Genomic DNA, 27,502 nt, shown 5'->3' with positions numbered 1-27,502 from the left:
TGGAATGCTCCCAAAGAGAAAAAAACACTTTTTTTTAGTTCCAAATATTTTTACTTCAATGCGAACACGTTTTCATGTACAGTGGCCTTCATGCCAGCTCATTCCAGAAAGCTGCTACAGGCTTGTAGGCTTGCCAGCAGGCCTCCAGCTTCTGAGTGCAGGTGGGCCAGGGCCCTGTTCTCCTGCTGGTTCAGCCCGGCTGTAATTGCTGCTCAAGCTTTGCCCTTTGAAGCCTGTCATGCCTGGCACTCTCGGGCTCTGCCAGTGTTCATTGCCGAGCGTCGCCTCCAGGAAAATGCCCCTGTGCAGATGTACAGGACCTGCACATGTGAGTTATCTGGAGCAGATCAGGAGATTGACAATTAACAGTCCTGCCTAAGCAAAACACAGCCCGTTTCTTTCATTTTTAAGCTGTGTCCCGTTGACCTTTTAATATAACGCAGTTTAAATGCTTTTTAGCCGTAGACGTGTCACAGACAAGAGGAGTGAGGCCACCCCGCTGAAGGTGGCCACTGTGCAAAGCTCATCTTTCTGTCTCTGGCATCGCAGGTGGGGCAGAACTTCATCCCGTCCTCGGTGCCCAACACCTTCGCGCCCTCGCCCACTCCGGCAGCGCTCAGCAGCGGCCTGAATGACCTCTTCGAGCTGTCTACGGGCATGGCCATCACCACCGGGGGCTACGTGTCTCCGAAAGCGGTAAGTGGCGGCAGGCGTGCGGTGGCCCGTCCGTAGCGATGCCCTCCTGTGGCAGAGACTCCCTGGCGTGGAGCAGTTTAAAAGTTCAGAAGTACCATAGTAAAAATACCGAGTCTGGTCCACGTGGAGAGTTATTGAGCGACTATGCAAGGTTCCTAAGTCATTGGACAGGCCAGGGCGTTTAACATCTTGTAGCATTATGACAGTTTATGAGAAGGCATTTTGTATGCGAGAGGATGGGAAAAATAGCAAAGCTGGGAGTGTCTTTCACATGGAATCAAAGTGTTCTTTGAAATGCAGTACAATCTGGCATCTTTCCACTGTTGCTGTTTTCAATTGTAATCATGCTTGCAGTCTGAATTGATCAAGACTGCGGCGCAGATCTGTGCATCTTGCCACCCGGGTACTCATTTTATAGGATCTGGGTTCCTATATTGAACATTCTGAAAAAGATGAGTTTTTTACGGGTCCCTGATTGTTTTACTCGTCCAAACATTCTGTGATTGTTTCTTATCATAGATGTCGACTCTTTTCTTATGTCAGTAAGAAAACTGTAAAAAGGCATAAACAAATATTTGTTAGTCTTGTTACGAGTTTCAAAATTTCTTAAAATACATAAACAGTTTGGTGTCTCCAAGGATCTTCTTAACCATGAGCTTGGCAGGACTTGAAGATTGTAACTGTTGTTGTACAGACTGCATATTTTCAACCTTGGCACAATGATGTTAAAACATATTTGGGAAAAAAAACAAAAAAACATGTTTGGACATGCATTCCTCACTATGCAGAGATGAGGAATTAATCTCTTTAATTTATAAATGAATTGAAATACAGTTGCATTACATTGCGAAATAGATTTTGAAGGCATTTCACCCTCTAGTATTACTCAAGTTAAATTGAAAACCACAGTGTATTGTATAACCAGAGCTTTTACATTGCACTTTAAATGTAAAAAATCCTAAATGAAAGGGGAAATTATATGTACCTCTTAATCTGTGGATCCAGAATCATATTCAATCCAGACTATTACCTCAGACCGATACATTATCACTATAGATACATTTCCTTTGCATTATTAAAAATGCAATTTCAATTAGAACCATCTCCCACCTCTGTTCTTTTAAAGCAAGAATATTGTCCCCACCATCACTCTGTCTTCCCATTTTTCACCAGGTATTTTTGTGCATGTCTGTTTTGATAGAAAGCATGCCCTTCAGAGTTCAAATGCACAGTGCCACCCTGACAGATTCTCAGGAGAATGGAATTTATGGAATTTTAAATTTAGCTTAGTCACTTTAGGTTTAAGTCCTAACTCATTTCAGGACCTGAAGAGATGAAGGAATGTGACTGGGTGCGTTTTAACAACGCGGCCCCCTGGCGCGTGTGCGGAACCGCAAGCAGTCTGGGCGCTCAGGGCTGAGCCGCTGGCGTTGATGAGGCTCGTTGTGTTGGCAGGTGTGGCTGCCCGCTGTGAAGGCAAAGGGTCTGGAGATCGCAGGGACCTTCTCTCGCAGGCAGGGCCACATGTACATGGACATGACCTTCACCAACAAGGCACTGCAGCACATGACGGACTTTGCCATCCAGTTCAATAAAAACAGGTAAGGAGGCAGCTGCCCCTGCCCATTCGTGTGAAACACACCAGTGAGAATTGTGCTTGGCCCTCCTCCAGCCTGGAACGGGCACAGTGTGTGCACTCTGGATCTGGTTGGGGAAGAAGTGCAGGACTCTGACAGCTGTGCTACTGCCTTCCTGTTTTTCTGTTAAGATGATCGTGATGTGTTGCCCTTGTGGTTTATGTGAGCATGCAGCCCAGCCACCTCTCTGACCTCTGCTGTGTTGTCTCTCGTTTGCTGGACAGTTTCGGGGTGATCCCCACCACACCCCTGCCCGTACACACCCCGCTGATGCCCAGCCAGAGCATCGACATCTCGCTGCCCCTCAACACCATTGGTCCTGTGATGAAGATGGACCCCCTGAACAACCTCCAGGTACCCGCCGCTGCACCCGCAGAGACCTTTCAGATTTCTGGAGCCCCATATCCTAAATTCTGGAACCACCACGTTTTAATGGTTTTCATATGCAGGGAGAGAAGACATCTGTTAAAAACTGGCGCAAAGGAGGCTCGGGTTTGTTTCTGACCCACAACCGAGGGTACATCAGCGGTGCTTTCTGCAGGATACACATGGTTGTGAACTCTTGACAGTTTCAATGAGACCCCAGCCAGCTGGAAAATTAACTGCAGGCCTGACTACTTCAGCACTGACTGCTTAGATGAAGCTTCGTATCACTCTACCAATACTAATAAAGGAGCTTTTGATGCTGTCAAGATTCTTCAGAATCGTTATGATGGGTTTAAAACTTCTTGGGGAATTCCAGTACCTGACTGATTCTTTGCTTTTCGAGATTTAACCTCCGTTTATTCCTGAATTCTGATTTAGTTTGCATGACCAAGACAAAGAGAATCACTTGACTGACTGAGTTAAGCATGGCAGTTAAGGTCTTTATTGTTTCGACATATCAGAATGACAGAAAATTATGATTATTAAAACACAAATCAGACATCAAAACGAAACCTTCCTCACTTCAATCCTTTGCTACTCATTTGACAAGGCGTCTCACTTTCTGGGAGAGCTAATCCAGTCCAAAACCTTTATGAACACAACATGGCCGTCTCTAGGCTTGGTGATGCACCCGATACCCTGACTTCTTTCGAGAAGCAGCTAAATGAGACCCTTGAATAAGTTAACTACTAGCCACCAAACAAGCCAGACGTTTGGTGCGTTTGGAGTTCTTTTCAGTTCACTTAACAGTTTCTGTTACCAGCTGGCTCGTTTGGTTTGCCCTTGACTTCTGTACAAGATGAAAGAAGTTGCTCTTTTCTCCTAGTATTGTGAAACAAGAATGCATAAACCTCCGTTAATCCCCAGCAGAAGGAGCAGAGCTTCAGCGTTCGTGAAGGTTAAATATTCAGCGTGGCTTTTTCCAGCGTGTTGTGAGGATAATTCCCTTCAAGACAGGACATGTTGACAGAGTTGCGTCCCTGCCTTCCCCAGCTGCAAGAGACTGATCTGATTCCAGGGCCCTGCTGAGCCTGTGATAAACAAGAATCCAGCAGGGTTTGTTGATACGTGTCCACAGATTGTGAATGAAGGCCTGCACTGTCACACAGCCACCTCTCCTAGAGCAAACAACACCTGGCAACAGGCTGGAGAAGCCCCACATGATGGAAAGTTTGACAGCCGGTGTTAAACCTATTGAGGAGGGCAGAGAAATGATTTTTGCCCATAAAATCTCAGCCTCTGAAAGAAAAAGTATTTTAAAAGATGACTGTATTATCTTTATTTCAGGGTGAATTGTTGCACAAAGGTGCTTTCAACTTTTCAGTTTCAGGAAAATTTCAGGATCATGTTTACGGTTTTGGCAGTCAGCTTAGTTTGTTTAAAGAGAGGTGGACACTGCTTAAAAGCTGACTGTTATCAGTTTTTTTTTCTGATTGCATTGGGGTCATGAGTACTGGCTCTTTGCAGACCTACTTAATTCAATGTTTGCAGACAACTGCAAACAGTGATTAAAGATAAAATGCTGATAGGCTTTTCATATAAGGAGGCACAGATGAGGTCAAGAAGAGATACTCTAATTTCGAGTGCACATTTTTCCATCTTTTAGGTGGTTGTTTTTGCAGTTTTGCATCATGGCAGATTTTAAAGCTTATTTATTCTCTTCTTCTTAAGCGAATTTGTTACTTTTATTTGTTGCTTTTAGCATATTTTGTCACTTTATTCCTTTGCCCGAGCGGTTTCCTTTAGGAAATCCAATGTTCAAGAAGAGTCTTTGACCCATGCTGGGGGTTCTTGTTCGTTATGGTTAGGGATGCTGATTTCTGGGCAGTTTTTTCCGTATTTAGTTTAATTATTTTGGGAAGTTGGAACACAAAATGCTATAATTCCAAAATGGTACAACATTCAACCTTAAATCCAAACTGCTTGAGTAAACCGCAAAAATAGCCACTTGGATTTCACAATCCCAGTACTATTGGAGGACACTGAATAATGAAATGTATTTTGACACATTTTGCTGCACTTCAGCCTCTCAGTATAACAGCATACTGAAGAAATACTGTGTTGCTGCACTTCCATCTGGGGAAATTGAATGTGCTTGCTTCATTGACACTATCTGAAAAGAGAAAAGCTTTAATAAAAATGCAAATTTATGTACACATTGAAGAGATCACCAGTTAGAGTTCATTTATGATTGAAACACAACACTCTCAATAAGGTGGAAAGTATTGTTGAGAAAAATATACAGTTCAAATGTACTGTCTTCGCTCCCTTCTGGGAGTGGCGGAGACTTGTAACGGAGACGCAGCTATCAATTGCAGAACTCGCAAGAAAATGAATCCCAACATCTTTGCCCCATGCTGATTCACAGAGAGAAAATACCGACGGGGGTATCTAAACGTTCTCATCTAAAACACATGCTCCGAAAACATCATCTCTGCTTTATTGCTCTACTTTGTAAAAAATCTTAATAAATCTCAGAAATACAGCCTGTTTTCGAATCCGCAAGGCAGGCAGTGTGCCATCACCAGCGTTTGCCTCCTGACAACTGTGCGTGCAGTTGTTTTCTTCAGCGTCAGCCTGTCTGATGACTGTTTTTTGGTCTTAACCCCAGATGCAGGGGAAATAAAACATTTGCCGGCAGAAATCAGATTGAATCGGGCAGAACTCATACCCCTAACCCTTCTTCGCACTGCTGCCGACGCCTGTCACAGCTCACAAGTCGCGGAGGCTTAAAAAGCCCAGTCCTGGCAGTTGTGAGTTTGGAACTGTGGAGTACATGCTCTGTATGGCATGCCCACTCCCAGTGCTTGCTCTCCTGGATCGCGAGAGGCCTGTTAATGGTGGATCTAGCTCGCGGTAGAGCGCGTGGGGGAGAACTTCTTTCTCTTGTTTCAGAGGAAAAAGCGAAGGTTCAGGAGTTTAAGGTTCCATACTGTATTTATGTGTGGTTCCCTTGAGATTACAGGTGAGCTACCCCAGTCCGTGCGACACACTGCCAATCAGCACTGTCTTGTCTTCTCCTGACAGGTGGCAGTGAAAAACAACATTGATGTCTTCTACTTCAGCTGTCTCATTCCTCTCAACATCTTCTTTGTGGAGGATGGCAAGATGGGTAGGTGTCAGGGGGCCGACAGGTCAAAATGCTCATGGCGTTCCACCTTGTTGTGATTGTCGATCTGTGCATTGTGCATCGGAGAGCCTCCTCTAGCTGGATTCACTGAATGCTTCCTGGGGCGCACAAAGCCTGGTGTCTTTAGAGAATGCTTTTGTAATACAATAACAGTGAAGCAGTTTGAGTCTGGAGATTGGATTCAGGTGCTGGTTCAGTAAACAAGCAGAGAGGCAGAATTGTTATCCCACTCTCAAAGACACACAGCAACAAAAGTTGAAACAGCACGCCAGGGTCGAAACCAGAAACAACAGTAAGGCACAGTTCAGTGGCAATCTGGGAGAACAAAGTGAAACTGAGCACAGTCGAGACACAGAAGGCGAGAGACTTGAGGATGCTAAGACAAGCACACAGAGTGGAACACTAAGCACCAGAGGAGGCAAAGATGGGTTTTAAATAATGGAGGAAGTTACAGTCTGACAGGTGGCACTGATTATCCCCCATACAATGTTGTCACAGTAGCCGATTGATTGGCAGGATTGGTGGTGTTAGCAGTGAGTATGGTGTGATTGCTCATTGTCCAGCGAGCATAGGACAATTTCGTTGTACGACAACTTTCTCATTAAAAAACCTCAAATGATTTTAAAGGAGGTCTTTAGGGGCTTCATAATATTCCAAGTGCTTCCATATATCTGGCTGCCTCTTTTTGAAACCCCCCCAAAAAACAGTGGGCTCACTGGCATCTTTGGAGTAACAGCTGAGCCTGATCCACAGATCAGTAAGTAACTTAATCAAATCTTCAAGCAGGGCTCCTCATGTCTGACCTTTCTTTGCTTCTTGTGACTCTTTTGACCCACAGAGCGCCAAGTCTTCCTGGCAACCTGGAAGGACATTCCTAATGAAAATGAACTTCAGTACCAGATCAAAGACTGCCACTTAAGTGCAGGTAAGGAGGGGAGGAGTCAATATTTTACGTTACGACTGATTTAGATCCACACCTCTAGAAGTTTTTGTCAGGAACTTGCAGACCACAGTGTCTTAGAAACAGCTGTGACTAAGGACATTTGAGCGACATATGAGTGATTCAGTGACCCGAATATCTCCCCAGGAGCCCCCTGGGAATCACCTTTTTTGTGTAATTCAGGCACTGCACTGAGCATGTGGTCTCACAGGATGCTGGGCTTGATTGCCACAGATCTGAAAGCCTGAAGGACCTGAAAAAGAAGTTGCGAAAGGCCTGTTTTTAAGCTAAAGTGCTAAATCGCCTCTAGTCATATGACCAGAAAGCTTAGCTACGATACATTTTTGATTATTCAATATTATTGTTAGGGATATAAACACATTCATTTCATCTCACACTCATTTACAGCATCTAAGTAGAAGGTTTGTTGGACCGCGTTTTTAAAACCTCAAGCAGGGACGGCTTCTGGATTAATTGTGCAAGAAGATATTGCTGTTCCATAACAGATGGAGCAGCATGAATTGGGGCGTTCTGACCTCAGGCCCGCCAAGCCCAGGAGCACGAGCTGAGCAGGTGCTGCTCTGCGGGCCCGGTTTAATTAGGCCAGCTGTTTGTTTGTTTGTTTTTCCTTACCTTAGATCTAAATTTAGTGCCCAGAGCCAGATCCCATGAAAACCTTTTTTTCAGACCCTTCTCACATTCATGATAGTACTTGTAAAATTTATATAAGCTCCCTTAATTCCATAGCGATGCACAGTCTGAATTGAATAGAATTTCAGCGTGAAATAAAATGAGTACGGAAGTTGAACTTGTACGCTAGGGAAACAAAGCCGTGGTATTTGGAGGTTTTGAGGTGTAAAACTGCCAGCAAATTCTAGGTCTCTGATTGCCTTAAGAAGAGGATTTGAAGGGTTCTTGAGAATGACAAAAACCTCATAGAGAGCTTCCTTGCCTAAGGAGTAAGGGGTCTGGGAAAAAAGCAATTCTTTTGAATTGTGAGGGTGTTTGAAGACGTCAAAGATAGTGTAACTCATTGTTCCTATGGCTTTCTTTGCTAAGGTCAGGTTCACAGAAACTTTATTTACATGGACTGTGACTGCACACCCGGGTGTTGTGAACTGGCAGTGCTCCCATGCAGGAGCAGTAGCTAAGACAGCAGCTTTAGCAGACTCTCGCTGCCGGTTTTGGACTCCTCCTGTTCCGTGCTTTGTGGTCTGCTCATGCGGTGTCACTGTGGGACAAAGCCTGTTTGCTTCATCAAACTGCTTTATTTCGTATTGCTTTGATAAGCGTTTGATCCACCATGGCATTGATCCTCCCCACACACACCGGTTAAGTTAATGCTCTGTAATTTGAAGTGAGGATGAAGTCGTGGTTTCAGCGGGCGTCAAACCGTGGAACTGTCTTGACTCTGATGTCAGCCATGAAATCTCGGAGAGAGCAGGGACTGATACTGATGTTTCTGTTGTTGGATTGTTGCGTTGAATGAGCCAGGGTAGGAGTTGTGTGTTGGGAAAAAGCAAAGAAAATGAAATGCATACTATTTTCTTAGTTTATTTTCAGTTGTTCAGTTGTTTTTGTGATGCAGCTTAAATGCAATCTGTTCTACTCTTATATGTGTGTGTTACACCTGCTTGATTAAACATAAATATGTTGCTTTTCACTGTTGTAAAACCAAATGCAAAATGGGCAAATCTGTTTTTTAAATAAAAATATATAAGTATAAAAAAGCCAGGCATTTGCACAAAATGTCATGTTTAAAAAAAGCAACAATTACCTTGTTAACATCTGAAGCCTTTCTGTTCTCTACATCATCACCACTGAAGAGGCTCTTTCGAGCTACAGAACAAAACAAAAAAGGGGGAAAGTGTTAATCTTGATACCAGTTAATGTTTCCCTGATATCCTCGCTACAGCAGCTCAGGCTGTGTGTGTAAAGAGACTGCTTTTACTTGAAGGGCTTATGCCACCCTTGAGGCCCTGCCCAGCTGTCCTTGTCGAATTCCTTGGTGAGTCTGCCTGGGCAATGCCAGCCTGAGATTTAAATGAGCTGCATTTGCCAGCATAACAGGATGGTCACCCAGCAAAGACCCTGAAAATGTAGACTGTCATTTTTGCTATGAAAGTACAAATCTGCTGTCCCCTCCATTTCGTTAAACCAATTACCACATTAAGGGAGTGAGATAATATCCTAATTCTTTTCAGGCTTCTGAAATCTGGAATTGCTTGCTTTTGCTCAGATGAAGCATCTTGTTTTGCTCTCACACGGCTCTCTTCATCAGCATACAAACTGGCCCAGCGATTCTCATTGCCTTAGCTGTCCTTTGCCGTAACTCGTTTGTATTCATCAGGCTAAAGCCAATTTATTTTAAAGTCAGAGCAGCATGCATGGAAAATGGGTGTTTTGGTCCTTTGTTTTAGTCTGGGACAGACTTCAGCAGTGAGTTTTTTTAGGCTTACAGTCTTTTTCCACTAACCCACATGTTTGATTGAAGGCTTGCTAGAAAACCAGTAGACCATTTTAACATGTTTTGACTGTCTGAAGCCTCACCAGTAGATTGCGTGCCTGCACACACCTGTACAGAAATGTCCCTGCTCCGTTTGTCTATAAAGTATTATCAGGATGGTTAAATTACTCTGCTTTTTTCTGCAAAAATTCAATCCAAAATGAGTCTCTTTGGGGAGAAGAGCCACAGTCCCAGGGCTCAGAAAGTCGGGGCTCAAGAAGGTATTATTCATCTATGCAACTTCAGCCCTGTTACCAGCAGTGATGCAGCAGAAGTCCGTGTGCTCTGGCCCAAAGGTATGTATTCAACTGTAACGATCTCTTCTTGCAGACGCCGTCTCTGGAAAGCTGCAGAATAACAATATTTACACCATTGCCAAGAGGAATGTGGAAGGGCAGGACATGCTCTACCAGTCTCTGAAGCTCACCAATGGGATCTGGATCCTGGCAGAGCTCCGCATCCAGCCTGGGAACCCCAATTACACAGTAAGTTCTGATGCCCCCCCGCCCTCCCTTCTTGTCCCGCACACATCTGCTGGGATCACTGTTTCCCCACAATAGCGCAGAATTCAAGGCCTTGAAACAGGTTTAGCCCAAAGCAAATGGATTGTTTCAGTCCTGCCACATGAAAGGCCATCCTCCCAGCTAGCCAAAGATCTTACAGCCTCCTGAGACGAAGTTAAATATTATTTATATCCCACTTTCCCATTTGCTATCTTAGACCCTACGTGCCATTGACAAATCTTGCTTTCAGAAGGGTAATTCTGACATAATGAGAGGCCAGTCTGTCTTTAGATGAGGTCTAAAAGTCACTTACTTACCCACTGGCTCAGAAGACCGGAAAATTGCATTTAATGCCTGACTGGTCGGCAGTGAAATGTAACTCAGTAAAATCACAGCCAACCTGAAACAGGTTATTTCTTTAAACTAGGGGCTTGTCTGCAGTTTTCTGTCAAAAGGTTCTGATGCAAAGAGTTAATGAAATGTACTTTATAAGGGAGAATGCCTGATATTGGACTTTAAGAAACCTATGCCATGTTTTGCTCTTATATGATGACAGGATATTAAGATCGCTATGGGATCAATAAGAAAAAAATTCGAGAAAAACGAATGGATTTTTTTTTTGTTGTTTTCAAGTGCCAAATCCTTTTCTTGCTTTTCGGCAGCAGGCAGGCAGTGCCATTAATCACGTTCGCGCCTCCACAGCAGCAGCTCCTCTTGTTGCTTTGCTAAATGGGCGGACTCCGAGAGTTCAGGTCGCGGTCTCCTGTGGGGAAGCAGGAAGGGCTGAGCGACAAGAGAAGCTTCAGAATGGGACACAGTCTACAAGCGAGGTGTTCCAAAAACTGCTGTGGAAGAGGTCCTAAAAATAGTTCGAACTGATTTGTGAGAGAAGAATCATCACCCTACATTACCTTCAGCATTAGGATACTTTTTTGGGGGGATAGGACTGTTTTAAGGCCTCCTCACAGCTGTATAATTCTTGGTTGACCTCAGCAGAAGGTAATGTGAAAATGGAATGCATGGCATTCTGGAGCAAAGTGAATTACCCAAGCCATCCTTTTATTCTGATCCAGTGGTTTTAAGTAATTGTCCCTAGAAACATGATTTTTTTTATTTTCAGCGCCTCCAGTACGCTTTATCCCAGCCAATTCTGGCCCCTCGGTTACATAATAATCACTTTCGACAGGCTGCTGTCCTGTCTGCTACCACAGCAGTAGGCAGCTGTACAAACGCATTTCATTTGCTTTTCTCAAAATGTCTCTTGACAGCTCTCCCTGCGTTTGTGCCTTGTGAAAGTTAAGGATTTTTCTACACTAAAATGGTTTGTAGTATTGTTAAACTGGCTTCATTGTTAAACATCCTGTGGAAGATGATCAGCCTCCCCCATTTTGGTACAGCGAGTGATGATTGCACAATGTGCTGAAAACATCTGTAGTGCCCTCCACTGAAAATGCCCTGGCGTATCGCATGTATTTCAGATCACTGAAATGAATGATCCATATCCCACTCGAAGATCAATTGCGAATTTTGTCTCTAGTACCTAAGCATGTTTTTACTCTCTAGGTTGACCTATCAATACTGCCAAGCACTACTGTATGTCCCCACATCCCAGAACTGAAAAATTTTAAATAAAATTCTGCTGTATTCCTTTCCTTGAATGCATCTCTTGAGTGCACAGCTCTGAAAGAGACATTCTAAGCTTAAGCAGTACAACAATGAGAAGCGTTTTACTGGAGTTTACTAATAAACCTCAACTTCTGAAGCTGTAATTGTCTGAATATGCAAATCTGCTGATTGAGACCTCCCCTTCCAAATTATTTAATGTGCATCTGCTCTTTAATTGCTTTGGTGCCTCATTACCTTGAGTCCCCCAGTGGTAATCATGCCTGTCCTGACTGGTGCTCCTGTCAGTTAAACCCTAATTGATTTTTAATAGGAAGCAGAATTCTGCACTTATTGTGCTGAGACCTTTAGAGCCTTAGAGGAGAACACGGGGGGAAACCTGAAGTTTAGTTTTCACTGAATAATTATTGCTCTTCTACCTACAGATTTTTATTCTGTGTCCCCATCAGCCCCGTAGCTTGTCCCTGTTTACCTGTGGAAATTACGGCAGCTGCTTTCATGCTCATACAGTTGTGGAACCAGTAACTCATGCTGTACCTTTTTTTGGTTTTTTTGCCGTGATTCCTGCTGTTCTCAGTCAAGGGTGACTGGAAAGCCCGCCGCCTGCAATAAGTTACAGAGCAAAAGAGATGAACTGACATGAGGCGGCTGCTAACCGCGGGGTTTTGCTCTGTGCCGTCTGACCTCTGACCTCTGACCTCTGACCTCCGAGCCTGAGAGTCTTGTGTTTGCAGTGTGTTTTGTGGCTGCGTGTGCGGCCCCCCCGCCGCAGGCCAGGCTGCTGTTTCGCAGTGCGCGTTTCCTCCGCGTTGACAGGTCGGTGCCGCTGGTGCTCACGCTCCTGTCTCTCTGTGTCCCAGCTGTCCCTGAAGTGCCGCGCTCCTGAGGTCTCCCAGTACGTCTACCAGGTGTACGACTCCGTCCTGAAGAACTAGAGCCTGCCAGAGCCCACCTGCCGAAGGAGGGGGGTGTGGAGACCGTGAACAAACTCGTTTCTCTCATCTTTTTTTTTATATGTTCTACTTCTGTTTCCTTCATCACAAGGCACTGAAAGTTAAGAACAGACGTGCACTGTGAACTGTGATTGGAAGAGCGTTGCCCATGCAGGAGTAGTTGATATCCTCCATTCAGCCGTCCATTTTTTCTTTTCTTCTGTCTTTCTGTTTTGCCAGGTTTCGCTCTGACACTTACAATAATTCAGGTAATCGGTAAATATTAGCCCCCCAGCGCACACCCAGAGACATTGAAAGGGAAGAGCTGCGCTGGTCTGGGCTCTGAGGTGCCAGTGGCTCTTATGTGTCAGGGTGGGGAATTAGCAGATGCAAATGAGTGCATTTTGTTGCGAGTCAGGAGTGAAACCGCAGAAAGACAGGGGTGATATGAACCACTCTCTTATTCTTACTAGTGTTCTTAACCACTGTGTATACCACTGTTTAAAGTAGCTGTTTTGTGATTATGCAGGTATGTGTCATCTTTTATTCTATGTGTCTTTTTGGGGGATTTTATTTTTTCCTTTTCTTAATAATTTCCACTGGCTTGTACATACAGATCCATTGCCCTGCTCCTGGCCTGCTGCCATTCGCTTGTCCTTCCCATCCTTCCTCATATTGCCTCTGCAGTAGCATTCAGGCGACTGTGCCAGCTTCCCTCCCAGCTCTGTCGTGTCAGGGGTAGATGTGGAGCATTCGGTGATTCTGGTGCTGAAGTTCTCGCCCCTTTGATCACAGTCCTGGCCCCTCAACGAGGCCGGTGAGGAAGTAGCACTATTAGCTCAGCTTGAACTTCATTGTGTATTGCTAGGCGTATACTCTACTGCCAGTGTAGCATTCCAGTACTGTAAATCTTTTGCAAATAATATCTGGTTGCCAGTTTTACAACAGGTTGCATAAAGCAAGCGCTCGTAAGAGAGCTGGTCACACATTTAATTAACAGAAAACGGCATTGAATACTAGAGTCCTCTGCCTACCTGCTGTGCGGTCATGTGCCTATTGCCCATACAGCTGAAAGCTGAGAGGACAGTCTCATCTCCGTTCTCATCTGCCTCCATTTCCTCTCCCGTTGTTTGTTTCAAGAATTAATTCCTGGAAAAGGTCCCGATTGGCGCTGTTTCTTTTGTGATCCTGGCTTCGTTTGGGGTGGTGGGGTGTGATTAGGTGAAAATCTCCAGATTCGTTCCGGCTCTGATCCGAGTGGGATCCAAATACAGCTTCTCCAGGGATGAGTGGATCTTGGCTCACTGTCTCGTGTTAATAGCAGGAAAGAGTTTATCTGGTTCTCTCTCCGTCTGCTGGGTTCCCCCTCTCAGTTTTCTCAGTTGCAATTGCAAATGTAAAACTTTGGCTCAGAGTCTTGCCATAGTTAAATCAAGTCTTTCATCATCACTAAGGACTTGTCCAAACAGAACGCCAGAGGCGTTGTCCTTCCTGGCCTTGCTGTCAAACGCACCAATGATGTTTTGAGTGGAAATATTCAGTATCCTGCCAACATATTACTGTTCGATTGTACTCTAGCGAGTTGCCAAGTGTCAAGTGCTGGTTTTATGCTTCCTTCTGCGTTCACCCTTTTTCTTCAGCAGTATCATACTTTGTCCATTCAATGGTAGATATCCAGAATGCAATTCAATGGCGTGTTGTTTTCTGTGCTTAAAGCATAAGGAAATGTTGTAGATCAAGGTCCAGGGTATTGAAACAGATGTGTTAAGCAACTTGGGTCTCTTTGCTGAGTCGGGAGCACTTCAGAGAAAGGTCCCCAAAGGGTCTGTGGGCAGGTTGTGTGCATATGTTCACCAGTAGTGTTTGTTATTCTAGATCTGGGCTTCAAAGTAGCATGAGATTTCAGTGGCCTTGTACCAAGTCCTCCAACGTGAACGTGATCTATATAATTTAAAAATACACTTATGAAAATAATGAAAAAAATTTGCTTGATGGACGTAGTGAAGTATACAGATGTCAGACTTAAGCGTAATAAAAAATGAACACATAAGGTACAGATTGTAACGTGTGACCTAACTCTTCCTGTCTTTCTGCCATTGTTATCTATGTGCCTGTAAGCCTGCATGTGAACATGCTCCTGTGAGCCTAGCTTAGATTTTTGTTAAAACTTTTATTTCCGTGCTATAAGTCCAGGGGTTCAACTAACGCAGCTGGCTGGGAAAGGATCAGGCTGACCCTCAACACAAGGTCGTTCCCCCGTGAACCCTTTTAAACAGTTCGGAGCTTTGCGTTTATAGAATTCCTAACTTCTGTATTCAAGTGTACAGCCCATCACAAAAGAGAGAGTTCTGGTTTTATCTTCCTTTCTTTCCCAGGTTGGAATCAAAAATGTTTTGACTCTGCTGGGCATGACAAAAACCCAGGATGTAATTTCATTACGTCCAGCAGATATTCAAAACAGTTTAGTGCACCGTGTTCGGGATCAGATTACCAACATAAGGAAACATGCCTTTTTATGATTTTAGATTTTTAGAATATTTTAAAGCTAATAAATCTGGTCAGTCTTGCTTTAGGTCAGTTCTTCTTAAACTCATTTAAGTATTCATCCTGGCTCACAGCTGCCCTGCCTGGGTGGTTGCAGAGTACTGAAGACACCGAGTATGGACACTGTTTCTGTCCAGATGGGGTTCTCCGGCCAGTGTTGTACTGTGGTGTGGAACCTGACAGAGGTCATGGGTGAGCTGTGAACAGATGCATTACCTTGAAGTCACACACAGACATGACAGAGGCTCTGATCTCTTCCCATCTGCTCTTGCGTGTTACTTGATCTCCTGGTTTGCCTCATTCTCATCTTGTCTTATACCTGCTGCCTATACCTTTTTTGACGTTGTTTTATAACCATGACCAATGTGTAACTATATCGACATTTTCAATAAACTGTCCTGTCTATAGGAAACTGCCTGTGCCTGTGTGTTTTTTCAGAGCGGCTGTGTTGAGAACTTTGACTTTAATGGCTGTACGTGAGATGAAGAGTCGTTTGACTTCCTGATTGAGTGATTACATATGAGAGATTGTATTGTTTATATTTATACCCAGTCACTTTGGTTTTCTAAGAATCAGTTCTGCAGCTATGACACCGTGCAAGGAGATGAGCACCAGCAGCAATGCTCCACTGACACGCCCACCTGTCACTCATCATGTGACAAAGCAGGGAGGCACTGATTGGACGAGCCTCTTGATGTCAGGCAGGTCAGGAGCTTCACAACTTTGTCGTTGTTGGAACAAATAAGTTCTGGACCCCAAGATGAGCTGATCAAGTGAGTTTTATTGCATGCAAGGAACAGTACATTCAGAATTGTTTGAAGTTTATAGGTGCAGAGCTCCAGTTTATATAACAAACTTCAGCCATTTCTGACGCAAATTGTTACCATGGTACTGGGGGGAGGTCGCCTGTGTTTGGACATTCTCAAGACCTTGAAGACTTTGAATGGCTGGTCTCATCTTCCCATAGTTAGGGAATCTCTTATCAGTTAACTCCCCATCCCTACCATAACTCAAAAGTGCTCAATCATGGAATGTTTTGTACCAAAAGAAGTCTTTGTGTAGAAAGAAATCGGTTAACCCTTTTTTTCACGTCTCATATCTTTCTTCAATGTGAAAGCATGTTCGACTAATCCCAACCTTGCCTGTTTAGGTAACAGCTGGCTAATGACACAACCCAGGCTCGAACCTCAGACACCTGGACCCCGGACTGAGTGAAGTCTTTTCCTGGTTCTCACATCTCAGATCCCTTGCAAGCACCAGTTGAACTACCAGGATGGGTTCTGTCCAGCCTACCTGTACCTGCTGGCCAGATGGCAGGTAAGGTCTGAAAGGAGTGCTATAGGAAGGGAGTATCTTCCTTGTGACACATTGCCTTCTCTAACACTTGAGAGTAGCAGTTATCGCTTTGGCCTACATAGCCAATAGGGTGAGATCTGGACTTTCCATCAGAGCTGTTCCAAGCAAAGGATTGCCTCTCACAGCATATGCAATCTCCCAGATGAAATCCTCACCTCTGTATTTTTTTGATCATGGACAAAATACTTTAGTAAAACACAGCCTTTTACTCCAAAGGAGTTCTGCTAACTTGTTCATTTTATCCTTTGCACCAATTCAGAACAAAAGTGTGCGCCAGTGTAACATGTTCTACATCTTTTTAAAGCTACCGTTGAGATTCAGGACTTGCAAATTTATATATTGCAGGAAATGCAAGTCGTCTCCTTTCCGCCTTGATTTTTCCACATGATGAGCAGATGCATCTTTCCCACTGTGGCCAAATTGATTAAAGAAGCTTTAATTTTACAGTTAAACTACATGCACACGATAAGATCTTATTCTTCAGTTCATCCTTTAAATGTTGTCTTGAAACAATTAACTTTAAAAATGAGTGTTCTGTTCTAGACTTTTGTCTGTGGTATGATACAAAGACCAGGAGGTACATCTCTACCCAGAAAGTTTTGGTTGAAGCCAATGACTTCTTTCAAGAAATGACGGGATGGTCAGTCGGTTATTACCAAGCTCGATGAGCTGGACACCCTGTTCTTTCCTTGCAAAAATTCTCTTTGTTTTAAAGATTGGAAAGTAGTAAGTCTCCTTTATAATCCCACAGTGGACAAACTGATCTGGACATCGGGAGGTGGAGAAATGTGGTGTTCTTGTGTGGTGTGATATTTTTGCACTCCAGTAGATCTGACCCACCATGGCCCCTGAAGGTGGCTGGTGTTCCCAGTCAGAGGGTGTCCACATAGCTCTGCTCACAGATGGGTGTTTATGTTCTAGGATAGGGCTACATTAACACAGCCTTTTCCCTGAGAAAAACATCCTCCTGTTGTGACATCATTACCAAATATTCCTTAATTATAGTGTGATTGGTGCTGCAGATTCCATTTATTACAGGCTCCTACTTAGTCATGTGGAACAGCAGGCGGTCTGGTCTGATTTGTGAATCCAAGAAATCTCATAAGATTGAGAAGTATCCTGTTTTGTTTTTTTGGCGTATTGCGTAAAACTTTGCTCGGGTGCTCCAGTTTCCTCCCACTGTCTAAAGACATGGTGTCCAGGGTAATTAGCGTAATAGCTTAGGTGCCTGAGTGTGCGTGTGTGTGTGTGTCCTGTGACATCCTAACGTCCAGTCCAGGGTGTAGTCCCTGCCCTGTGCCTACCAGGTTGGGCTCCCCTTAACCACCATCCCAAAAAGATAAAGCGCTTACCGAAAACGGGGGTGAAAATCTGTATTTTCTACCTCTGTAATAAGAGGAACAATTGTTGCTTTTATTTATAGTTGCTCCTCACAGCCAACCCTGAAATCAAAGCATGACTGTGGCACTGACGTGCAGACTCTGGCAGCAGGCGCAGTCCTTGTCCTCACTGGAAAGTCAACAGGCGTAGTGAGTAGACTACAGAGGGGAGAACAGAGAGGGAGAGGTGTTTGCATGGAGGATGATAATGTTCCCATCTGCTCGTCTGTCAAAGTGCAATTGGGCCATAGTGCTAACATTAACCTTTGCTTCTGCTTATAATTGCCACTACCATGCTCTTCAGCCCCCAGGTGACTCGTGACTATTTGCAGCTTACTCATTGTGATGTCAGGTGTAAGCTGGTCGCTTGTGAAGATACTAAACATGTATTGCTACAGGGCAGCACGGTGGAGCAGTGGTTAGCATTTCGCTTTTCCCTGGATTAAGGCGTGGCACTTGGTGCCTCCTCAGGCAGACATCACCTGAATGAAGCTCTGTCTTCTCTTACAAAGAAACGTCATCAGTATTTGCATACAGGTTTCACATGATGTCAAAGGGCTGCTTCTGTGGAGAGTCTCTGATGGGCAGGTTATGCACACTGTGGTGTTTGTGTTAGACCCAAGACATGCAACAATGGTGCTGGAGTGAACATTTGATTCTGGAAGTCTTCCACCTGCTCCTTCTCAGATGGTGTAGGATGGGCTTTTAAATTGTTGTGGAGGCTCATCTGATCCCTTTTTTTGGACCCTGTTTGTGCATGTTGATGGCAAAGTTAAAGGACCGTTAATGTGATGAGACTTTGGAGTTAAGTGTGGACAATAGCACGTGGTCGCTAGGCAACAAAGGAATACGGATGCAAGGTTGCTAAGTTACAGCTGCGGTCCTGCCCCTTGGCAGTGGTGTGTGCTGTGCTTCTATGGCTATTAAAGACAAGCGCTGTGTTGCATTCTGCAGGATTCATTTGCTCTCTCAAGATGGAAGATGCACTCTGGAGGAGACTGTTTTTCTTTCCCAAAATCTTATCTCATCCCCCGAAGGCAGCACAAAGATGGGCATTGCCTGCCTTTTGTCAGGGTGTGAAATATCTAGCTATTTGACTCTGAAGCTCGCTGTAACAGAATGGCCTGGCTCACATGTCAATTTCCAGTTTGCACAGCAGGAGCAATTCGGGTTTTGGAATAATTTTCAGTAAAGGGTTGAGGGCATGCGGTTTTCTGTTGCCTGTCTTAGTTGTATGACAAAGTCAAGGCAGTAATATCACACCTCTTTTTGCAAGAAGATTCTGTGAGAAACATTCCTTCTGAGGCAGATTGTTTTGTGCTGTAGACTTACTGGTGCACAGGTACAAGTACGTGTTGTTTATGCTTAAGTCCTGTGGGCTTTTCAGCACTGAGTCACTAGTTTTAATGTCAGTAAGAGGTACTAGTAGTAAGAGTGACCACGGCACCACTGTCACGAGCCACTGTTGCACAAGGAGCACGGGGACCTGTGCTGTCCCGCCGGCGGGACCAGACGTCCTGGGTGTGAATTAACGAGGCGGCTGTATGCAGGCATTGCAACAGCGATGTTATTACAGGAATGCGCATCTCCCGCCTTCACAGGCAGCGCGGCCCCTAGATTTCTGATCCCTTCAGTTGTCCCCTCTAGTGAAGAAACCCGATAAATAGACCCAAATCCTCCTCGTTATCTCCCACCGTGAGTGAACGGTCTTTCTTTTGTAGTGCGCTTGCATTGCACATTGCAACACGGCTCGCCAGTAAATTGATAACCCACGATTACAACAAGCAGTTCAGTTACTAATACCTTCAACGGGGAGCGGGGATTGCATCAGAATGTGACAAAGATAAAAGACGCTGTGGTAGCGGAATAGCCTGTTGTCTAAACCTCGGGCATCGGGAGAGTCTTCTCAAGTGCGTGCCTGGCATTTTTGGAAGACAATACTATTTCGCGCCGCCTTGAATAATTAGTAGGATCCTTCTAGACTGGGCGATGCGCGCATACTGATTTTGTTTAGCGCTGGTACCAGGCGGGCGTTTTGACCCAGTCGTGTGAGCGTTTCTGCTCAGCAGAAAGACGATGTCTTCACGCTCGCGTCCCTCGCCGCAGACACCTGCGAAAGCAGCACCGGCGTGAGGAACGCAGCTCGCCGGGAGACACCGCTGCCGAGCTGGAGAGCTGAAAACTTCAAAGGGTCTATCTCCCTGTCCGCCACCCTGCTGCACAGGTGCACCAGCAGACCTCCGTGGGCACTGCAGGACTGTGATCTCGGTCCGCCCTCGCCTGCACTATCAGGTAAGAAGGAGCAAAGAGAAGTGTTTCTAATATGTGACGAGCGTAAAATTGCTTAATTAATATCTCTCTCTCTCGAGGAAGCCGGAATACTGGCTTTGCGTTTCAAATGAACAGTAAGTAAGATGGGGTTATTAATTTAGCGGCGTTTGAGATCGGTGAATAACAGATGCCTGACGAAATCTCTAGTAACGTTATGAAATATAATATAATATAAATGAAAACAGCTTTCGAGGCAGGTACATGCGTTTCAACTACAAAGCCGAGTAAAGATCCTATCGCGTTAAGTTTGCCTGCGTACAAAAGCTAAGTGCGATGCACTGCATCGCATGTCAAGCAAAGTCTGTTTAAAGTGTTTTATTTCATTTAGCTGACTTTGAAACAAAAAACGGTTAGAAATACTTAAGAAAGCAGCGCTACAATTGGCTGGGAAATCCGAAGATATCTGGGCTCCTGGAGTTCTGGGCAGGACCTTGACCTGAAAGTGCTGGACCAGAAACGCCGCTGGATGCCGTTTCTCCCCGCATTTTCAGCGGAAAGGACGGCGATATTAGGTGCATTATTGTGATCGTTATTGTTATAAAAAGGGGAAAATTTAAGCGTGAACGCTTCTCCTTCACAAATGTTGTACCCGTTAAGACTTGCGCTGCGGCGGCTGTTCACGACTTCATCACCCAAACGGTTCGGGGTCCCCCCCAGTGAAACACGGGGCTCTGAGCCGCATCTTCATCATGCAGTCGACAGCATACCGATACCCCGGCTGCACGCTGCAAATTAACAAAAGTAAAGCTCCGAGAGCTGTATTATTAACACTCTGGACAGCTCCCCCGATCAGTATAGGCACTGCTTCCAATACAGCACATTGTGCACCTGCTACTGCTACTGTATTCATGTTACCTGATGCTACATTTCCCAGTGCTGCTCTCAACCTCCTGTGGCTACTAATTTATTAGTGAGACTGTTTTTTTTTTTACTGCTAGGCGAGACGGCGGCTATTAGGCCACTATTGCTACACGTCTACAGTGGGATCAAGAAGTATTGGCCCCCTTGATAAAGATGAATTTAAAAAAAAACATATAAAATAAACAGCACAAGGTGCTACAATTCATGCCCCACAAATGGAAAAGCTGCAGGCTTTTATTCTAATATAATTATTTCAAAACAGTGTTTAAAATGAATAATACCTTTTTTCATGAAAACATTCCCAATCTTTTTCTATTAATGATCTATATTATTATTACGAAAATGCCATGTCTGCTTTGTGCCGAGGTTTTCACACAAACGCTCCTGCTCTGTGATTTTGCAGATCTGTTTGCATGATGCACAGCAGTCGGAGCTGAAGTAGAAAATCTCTCGCGCTCTCCACAGCGGTGCTCATTCGCTGAGGAGCTTGCTCATTAACACACAGAGCGCTCCTAATCTATTCTAATATCTGCATATGAAAAGCCTGGCTAGCTAACAATGGCCAGGAGAAACACATTTAGCTGGTATCTGCTTCTCGCTGTCTCCCTGAGGGCTGTCTGGTCCCACTGCAGAGCAGCTTGATCCATTTCAGGTTTCACAAGCCCTGGCTCAAACAGTTCTGTCAAGGAACATATTGAAAATTGTAACGGCACATTTCTTGTTGATGTAGTGCAAATAAGTGGTTAAGCAAACTAATAGCCTGGCCATGACTTATCTGGGAATATGAGAATGTTGGAAAGTCTGCAGACAAGAGCAGACCATTCGGTCCATCTTGTTTGTTTAGTTACTGGATGTTAATCTTAGAATCTGGTCGTGCTGTCCAAAAATCCCAGTGAGTCATTTTAGCAAAAACATGGCTGGGTAGTTAGCTATACGACACCCAGTTCTTTTTTACAGAGAACCGCTTTCTGTATCTCAGTCCCTAATGCAGCAGTTCCTAATTTCTAACTGAAGCAGTCTGTGGCTGGAGGCGGCGCAGACCTCTCTGTCCTGTCCTGTCCTGTCCTGTCCTGTCCTGTCCTGTCCTGTCAGGAGAGCTCTGGGCCTGCTCCTGGGCCTGTGTCGGCGCGCTCTCTGACCGGCGCCCTTTCCTCTTCCCAGCGAGCCCAGGAGGGCGGGGCTGGGCGGCTGTGGCCTATGAATGGGAGTGAGCCGCGCCCCCTGCGCCCGCCGGGCCCGCTGTGACTATGTGCTGCCCGGCCCACCCAGCCCACCCGGATGCACTGGCCTGTGGCTTGGGAGACCGGGGGACGCGCGGGCGCCCGGGGGAGTGGCGGGGGCATGGCCGCCACCTTCAAGATCGCCGTGCTGGGGGCGCAGGGCGTGGGCAAGACGGCCATCGTCCGGCGCTTCCTCTACAACGACTACAGCGAGGCCCCGGCGCCCAGCAGGGGGCGCCGCGTCTACCTGCCCGCGGCCGTTCTCAACGGGCACGTGCATGACCTGCAGATCATGGACTACCCCGCCATTCCCAGCTTCCCCGTCAACACGCTGCAGGTAAGGCTGCACCTGCACCTGCGGTCACGCATCGCTCTCGGCCTTTGTGATCCAGGAGTTTGTGCGTTTTCCCTGTGTTCACATGGGTTTCCTCCGGGCCCTCCTGTTTCCTCCCACAGTCCAAAGACAAGCTGGGGGTTCACTGGTTTCTGAGAAAACTGGCCCTGTTGTGAGTGTGTCTGTGTGCCCTGTGATGGACTGGTGTCCAGTCCAGATGTATCCTGCCTTGCGCCCATTGCTTGCAGGGATGGGCTCCAACATCTTCATGAGCCTGTACTGAATAAACTGGTTAGAAAATGGATGGAAGAATTCCATAAGATGAACATAAGATGCTGGATGTTTCAAGTTTGTTGCCTTATCGAGGATCCGTGAGGATAGAGAGACGTGTGAAGCTCAATAATTATTCAGCACTTTGCTTTCAAGATCCTGAAAAGCCTGAAAAGGCTGTGGTTGCTGCTCAAACAGCATAATGAAAGCTGTGAAATTCACTTAATGCCTAATGAAATGCATGAAATATTTTGCACCAGTAGCACTGTATAAAAGCACATATGGAACATGTCGTTTAAGCATCTGTGTTACCCAAAGGTTTCATTGAATTTGTATGGCTTACAGATTGCTGTGCTGCAATCTCTCATGTTAATCAAATATTCAGTATAGTATATTCAAAAAAGCAAGTGTTAAGTCTCGGTTTGAAGAGTCACAGAACAGGTCTCTCGTACGGTCTGGGGAAGGACATTCCATAACAGTGGAGACGTGACAGAAGGCGCTCAGTCACCACAAGTCTGAAACATGGTCGCAGGTACGGTGGCAGAGGAGCAGCCTCAACTGACTGGAGCCTACAGCAGGGAGTGTAGACATGGAGGAGTTCAGAGATGGACTGTATGATGGAGCCAGTTTGTTAAGAGCAGTAACATGACCTTATACTGAATATGTAACTTCATAGGCAATCAATGTAGAGACTTGCGTACATTGTAAAGGAGTGATATGCTGTCAAGCTCTGCTGTGAGTCAGAAGTCCGAGGTTCAGAAATGTGGACATATTGCAATTTGCTGAGAAGGATGTTAGGGAGCCCATAGGATTAAAAAGAGATGCAGAAATCGAGCCTTTATTTTATAAATGCATGAATCAGTCACTCAGCATCAGACAGTTGTAGAAATTGCCTAATGTGGGCAATATTTCTAAAGTGAAAAAAGTCTTTATCAATTGTTTTACATGGTGTTTAAAATACAAGAGAGAATCAAGTGAGAGTCCAGATTCCTGATTTTGGCTGACGTGTGAAATAATTGCTAAAACAATTGCTGGCAATTATTCTAAACTATCTGGACATTTAATTGAGGCATTGATACATGGAAACCTGGAGCTCTTACTTAACTGCACCACTTAAACAAGATTTCAGACCATTTGTGGTTCTGCTCTGAATGTTGCGATGATCTATTGGCTGGCTAATGAGTTTCTGGTGGCACAGAGCCTAGTGTTAATTAATAAAATACACTGTCGCGTAGCAAAGTCCGGCACAGTTAGTCAATTATGCTAACAGCTTTGATTAATAGGCCATCAGTATGAGATGAGCAATGAACTGATTGCATGAAGTGGCCCCTTCTCCGTGTTAATCACCACCGATGAAAAGCCCGTGCACGGTTGTGGAGCTGACACAATTGAGATCAGTTGTACAGCAAAGAGCTTTTGAATTTAATTAAGGCTCTGCGTCGGCTTAAAATGCTAAAAGACAGGAAGATTGATCATAAATGAAAGGCCATGAACTAAGCAATAAGGACAAAGGAGCCCACCTACAGATCATGGTATTTAGACAGGGAATGAGTGAATAATGGACAGAGAAGGACTCAGATACAGCCTGGAACTGTGAGTGTGTGTTTGTGTCTCTGCCCTACATTGCATTCAAACATACCTTCAAACTCTGCTCTGAAGCCAGCAGCATGTTTTACAGATATTGCTGTTCATGTGAGGCGAGAGGCGGAGGGGACAGTTGCCCGGCCCGGGCAGGGGGCTGCTGTCTCCCTGCCTGACCCCGTTCGCCTCTCTCTCCTGCGCAGGAGTGGACTGACGCCTGCTGCCGAGGGATCCGCAGTGCCCACGTGTACATCCTGGTGTACGACATCTGCTGCTTCGACAGCTTCGAGTACATCAAGGCCATCCGGCAGCAGATCCTGGAGACAAGGTAACGGTGAGCTTGTAGAACCCCTTCATCAATCCCCCAGACTTTCAGAACGATGGATTCACTGCTCATTCGGTGTGAAGGGCCGACTCAACATCACAACAGGGAAAGACCACATTACTTTATCTTCACTGTGTTCCTAAGTCTGATCTCTTCAGTTTTTAAATAAATGCAACTTCTTTAAGATAACGTATTTTACAGGTTTCTAATATTTGCATTTCCATTTTGAATAAAAATGTGTTCTTTAAAACTTAATGGCACTTGTGAGTGAAATCAAGTGCTCGACCACCCATTACAGCCAGCCTGCTGACTGCCAGACAGAAAGTAAATATCTTAATTCACTCAAACAGAAATGCAAAGCAATTTAGTCTTTGTGAAAATGATTGTGGATTATTTTCATGAGCATTTCGTCTTGATTAACCAAAATGAAAGACGGGTCGTTGACAAACGTTTCCGTCAGAATTTTCACCGAAAAAATAAACGTCAACGCAGAGAAGCCTGACGAGGTCTTCTGACACGGTGGCAAATGCTAACGAGGGCTTCCAGCTGCTCATGTGAAAAGGGCAGTGACGTTTCGTCGGCTGTCTGCTTCTCCCAGGGATTGAAGAAAGAGACACTGTGTACCCAGTAGCAGATTGTCACTGGAGCTCCTGCCAAAAACTATGAGCTGAATAGCTGCATGAAAAGGGCTACAATACAGTAACTGAGTTTATTATGCTCTGCTGGAACTCCTGCTGTGAGGACTTAAGAAGGGATCTAAGAAGAGAAAGAGTGGGTTCTGGGCAGGTTTATTAAAGCCTGCTTTCCCTCCGCCCAAAGATTAAATTAGTGTTGCTATTTTTGTCTTTCACAGTCACAGAGGAATGGAAACAATATTATATCGGTGCCCAAGAGTATTGTTGGTTAGAATGGGGCATTAAATTTGTGAAGGGCTTTTGGGATCTTTCATACTGATAGAGACCTGCAGGTTAATGAAAGTGAAATATGAAAATCCGCAGAACAGAGAGATACCGTTTAAAAAACAATGACTGCAGCATTGATAGCTTGCAGTCAGCACAACAATAGACTAGAAAATGTAAGCATCGTACCACCACTCTTTTGTACTGTTTAAATAAAATCTAAAACTGCATTTGAAAACTAGTGTTCCTGCAGGACTGCACAGCGGCGCTGCGGCAGCCTGGGTCCAGTTGTGGATCTGGGTGCTGTTTGTGCGGAGCTGGTCTGTCCTCTCTCTCTGCTGGCATGGATTTCCTCCGGGGGGTCCAGATTCCTCTCACTGTCCAGCGGCATGCTGGTGGGTTAATTGGCTTCTGGGAGACCTGGTCCTGGTGTGGGTGTGCGTGTTTCTGCCCCGTGATGGCCTGACGTCCTGTCCAGGGTGTGGCCTGCCTGCCTTGCACCCGTGGCTCTGCCCTGCCAGCTCGCGAGTGGTGCTCACCAGGGCCGCGCGTGCTCTCTGTGCCCGCAGGGTGGTGGGGACGGCCGAGGCGCCCATCCTGATCGTGGGGAACAAGCGGGACCTGCAGCGCGGGCGCGTCATCCCCCGGCACAACGTCTCCACGCTGGTGCGCAAGAGCTGGAAGTGTGGCTACGTGGAGTGCTCGGCCAAGTACAACTGGCACGTCCTGCTGCTGTTCGGCGAGGCGCTGCGGCGTGTGGGCTGCGCCCGCTGCAAGCACGTGCACGCCGCCATCCGCTTCCAGGGAGCCCTGCGGCGCCAGCGCTGCTCGCTCATGTGAGCCCGCCGCGGCCGCCCGCGCCGGGGGCTGTCCTGAGGAGCGGGGCCCCCCGGACCCCCGGCCTGCTGAGGTCTCCACTGCGGCTTTCGGTTCCTGTTCCCTGGGCCGCTCCTCCGCGTGGACGTGCAGGAGGGGAGATGAGAAGGGCTCATTATTGTGGTGGAGTAGTAATCTGTCAAGCCCAAGAACAGATCTTGGATGGAGAGGAGAGGACACACCTGATTCGATTTCCCTGAGGACCGCAAAGTAAAAACTGCAAGGACAGCTCTCTTATTTTCTGATAACTGTTTGCGTGTCGCTGTCAGCTGTGAGCTGGTGAGGGCTGTCCTCCAGGCACGGCCAGTGTAGCGCAGCCTGCCACCAGAGGGCAGCTCTAGTCCCGTGGGTGTCCTGTATCTGGTCTTCATATGCCCTGTGTTTGTCCCGATTAAATTGATGTATTTTTCCTTAACCCTGAACTGAACCTGTTTGGTCAGTTGGGGGAAGTGAGTCTTCAGGGTGGCTCATGTTGTCCCCAGGAGTCTGAAGCACTGGGCCTGGATGCAACAGTCCTAATACAAGAGATGTTAATTACATCTTTCCTGTGGTTGCTTAATTAGGTTGGTGTGGAGCATGCTGTTCTGTCACGGTGTGATTAATTTCGTGAAACTATAGCCAGCTGCTTTTCATCTCAAAAAAGGAAATCTGCCTTGGAAAAAAAAAAAACATCCCTAACTCCATAACCAGCCCCGAGTTCAAAATTTGTTTGTAAAGAATGCAATATGCACTTTTGAGAGCACGGTACGATGGAGAGGGACTTCCAAGAATTACTTTAATAAATCCATTTTATTCGTGTTTTTATGGTATTTCCCTTTTTCTGGGAGTCTTTGATGCAGTAAGATGTCACCTTTGCTGCACTAGAAGTGGGTGAATGGGCCGCGTTCTCTGGAAGGGCAGTATACACAGGTACGCTGCCGATTTAACCTGGACGTGCTGTTACTCCTGTGACACTCGGTCAGAATGTGCTACAATTTTGTTTTGTTGCCATTGAGCTAAAACTGTTCCTGGAATCTTTTTTGTCCTTGCCAGGATCCCTGGATTTTCTAGATCCCTGGCTGAGCTGCAAAGCTGTGCAGTATTAAAAAATAATCATGTTCCCCCCCCCACCCCAAAACAACAGATATCGCTCA

At 45.6% G+C, this 27,502-nt stretch overlaps 2 protein-coding genes across 5 annotated transcripts in view; both read left to right on the top strand.

Annotated features, from left to right (window-relative positions):
- ap2b1 (adaptor related protein complex 2 subunit beta 1) overlaps positions 1–15,349 on the top strand; it is a 35,659-nt gene extending 20,310 nt beyond the window's left edge. For all 3 annotated transcript variants that reach the window (XM_069184481.1, XM_069184479.1, XM_069184480.1), the window contains 7 exons: positions 550–696; positions 2,152–2,297; positions 2,558–2,687; positions 5,787–5,871; positions 6,728–6,814; positions 9,666–9,820; positions 12,322–15,349. In XM_069184481.1, coding sequence (XP_069040582.1) covers positions 550–696; positions 2,152–2,297; positions 2,558–2,687; positions 5,787–5,871; positions 6,728–6,814; positions 9,666–9,820; positions 12,322–12,396 — 825 coding nt within the window. In that variant the 3' untranslated portion in view covers positions 12,397–15,349. The remainder of the gene's footprint in view (positions 1–549; positions 697–2,151; positions 2,298–2,557; positions 2,688–5,786; positions 5,872–6,727; positions 6,815–9,665; positions 9,821–12,321) is intronic.
- A 3,213-nt stretch (positions 15,350–18,562) lies between these two features.
- On the top strand, positions 18,563–27,167 carry LOC102688742 (ras-like protein family member 10B). 2 transcript variants are annotated; one of them, XM_006640812.3, is made up of 4 exons: positions 18,563–19,964; positions 22,134–22,421; positions 24,473–24,597; positions 26,063–27,167. In XM_006640812.3, exons 2-4 carry the CDS (start codon positions 22,143–22,145, stop codon positions 26,331–26,333), a joined length of 675 nt encoding a protein of 224 aa, XP_006640875.2. In that variant the 5' UTR covers positions 18,563–19,964; positions 22,134–22,142; the 3' UTR covers positions 26,334–27,167. The 2 variants fall into 2 exon arrangements, with proteins under 2 accessions (XP_006640875.2, XP_015223337.1); XM_015367851.2 differs by having other exon boundaries at positions 18,564–19,964; positions 22,026–22,421.
- The last annotated feature ends 335 nt before the right edge of the window (positions 27,168–27,502 follow it).

This window comes from Lepisosteus oculatus, chromosome 26 (assembly GCF_040954835.1).
Source record: "Lepisosteus oculatus isolate fLepOcu1 chromosome 26, fLepOcu1.hap2, whole genome shotgun sequence".
In the NCBI taxonomy this organism is placed as follows: domain Eukaryota; kingdom Metazoa; phylum Chordata; class Actinopteri; order Semionotiformes; family Lepisosteidae; genus Lepisosteus; species Lepisosteus oculatus.
Note: the sequence above shows the minus strand (reverse complement) of the source record. Positions and strands in the feature narration are given on the sequence as shown.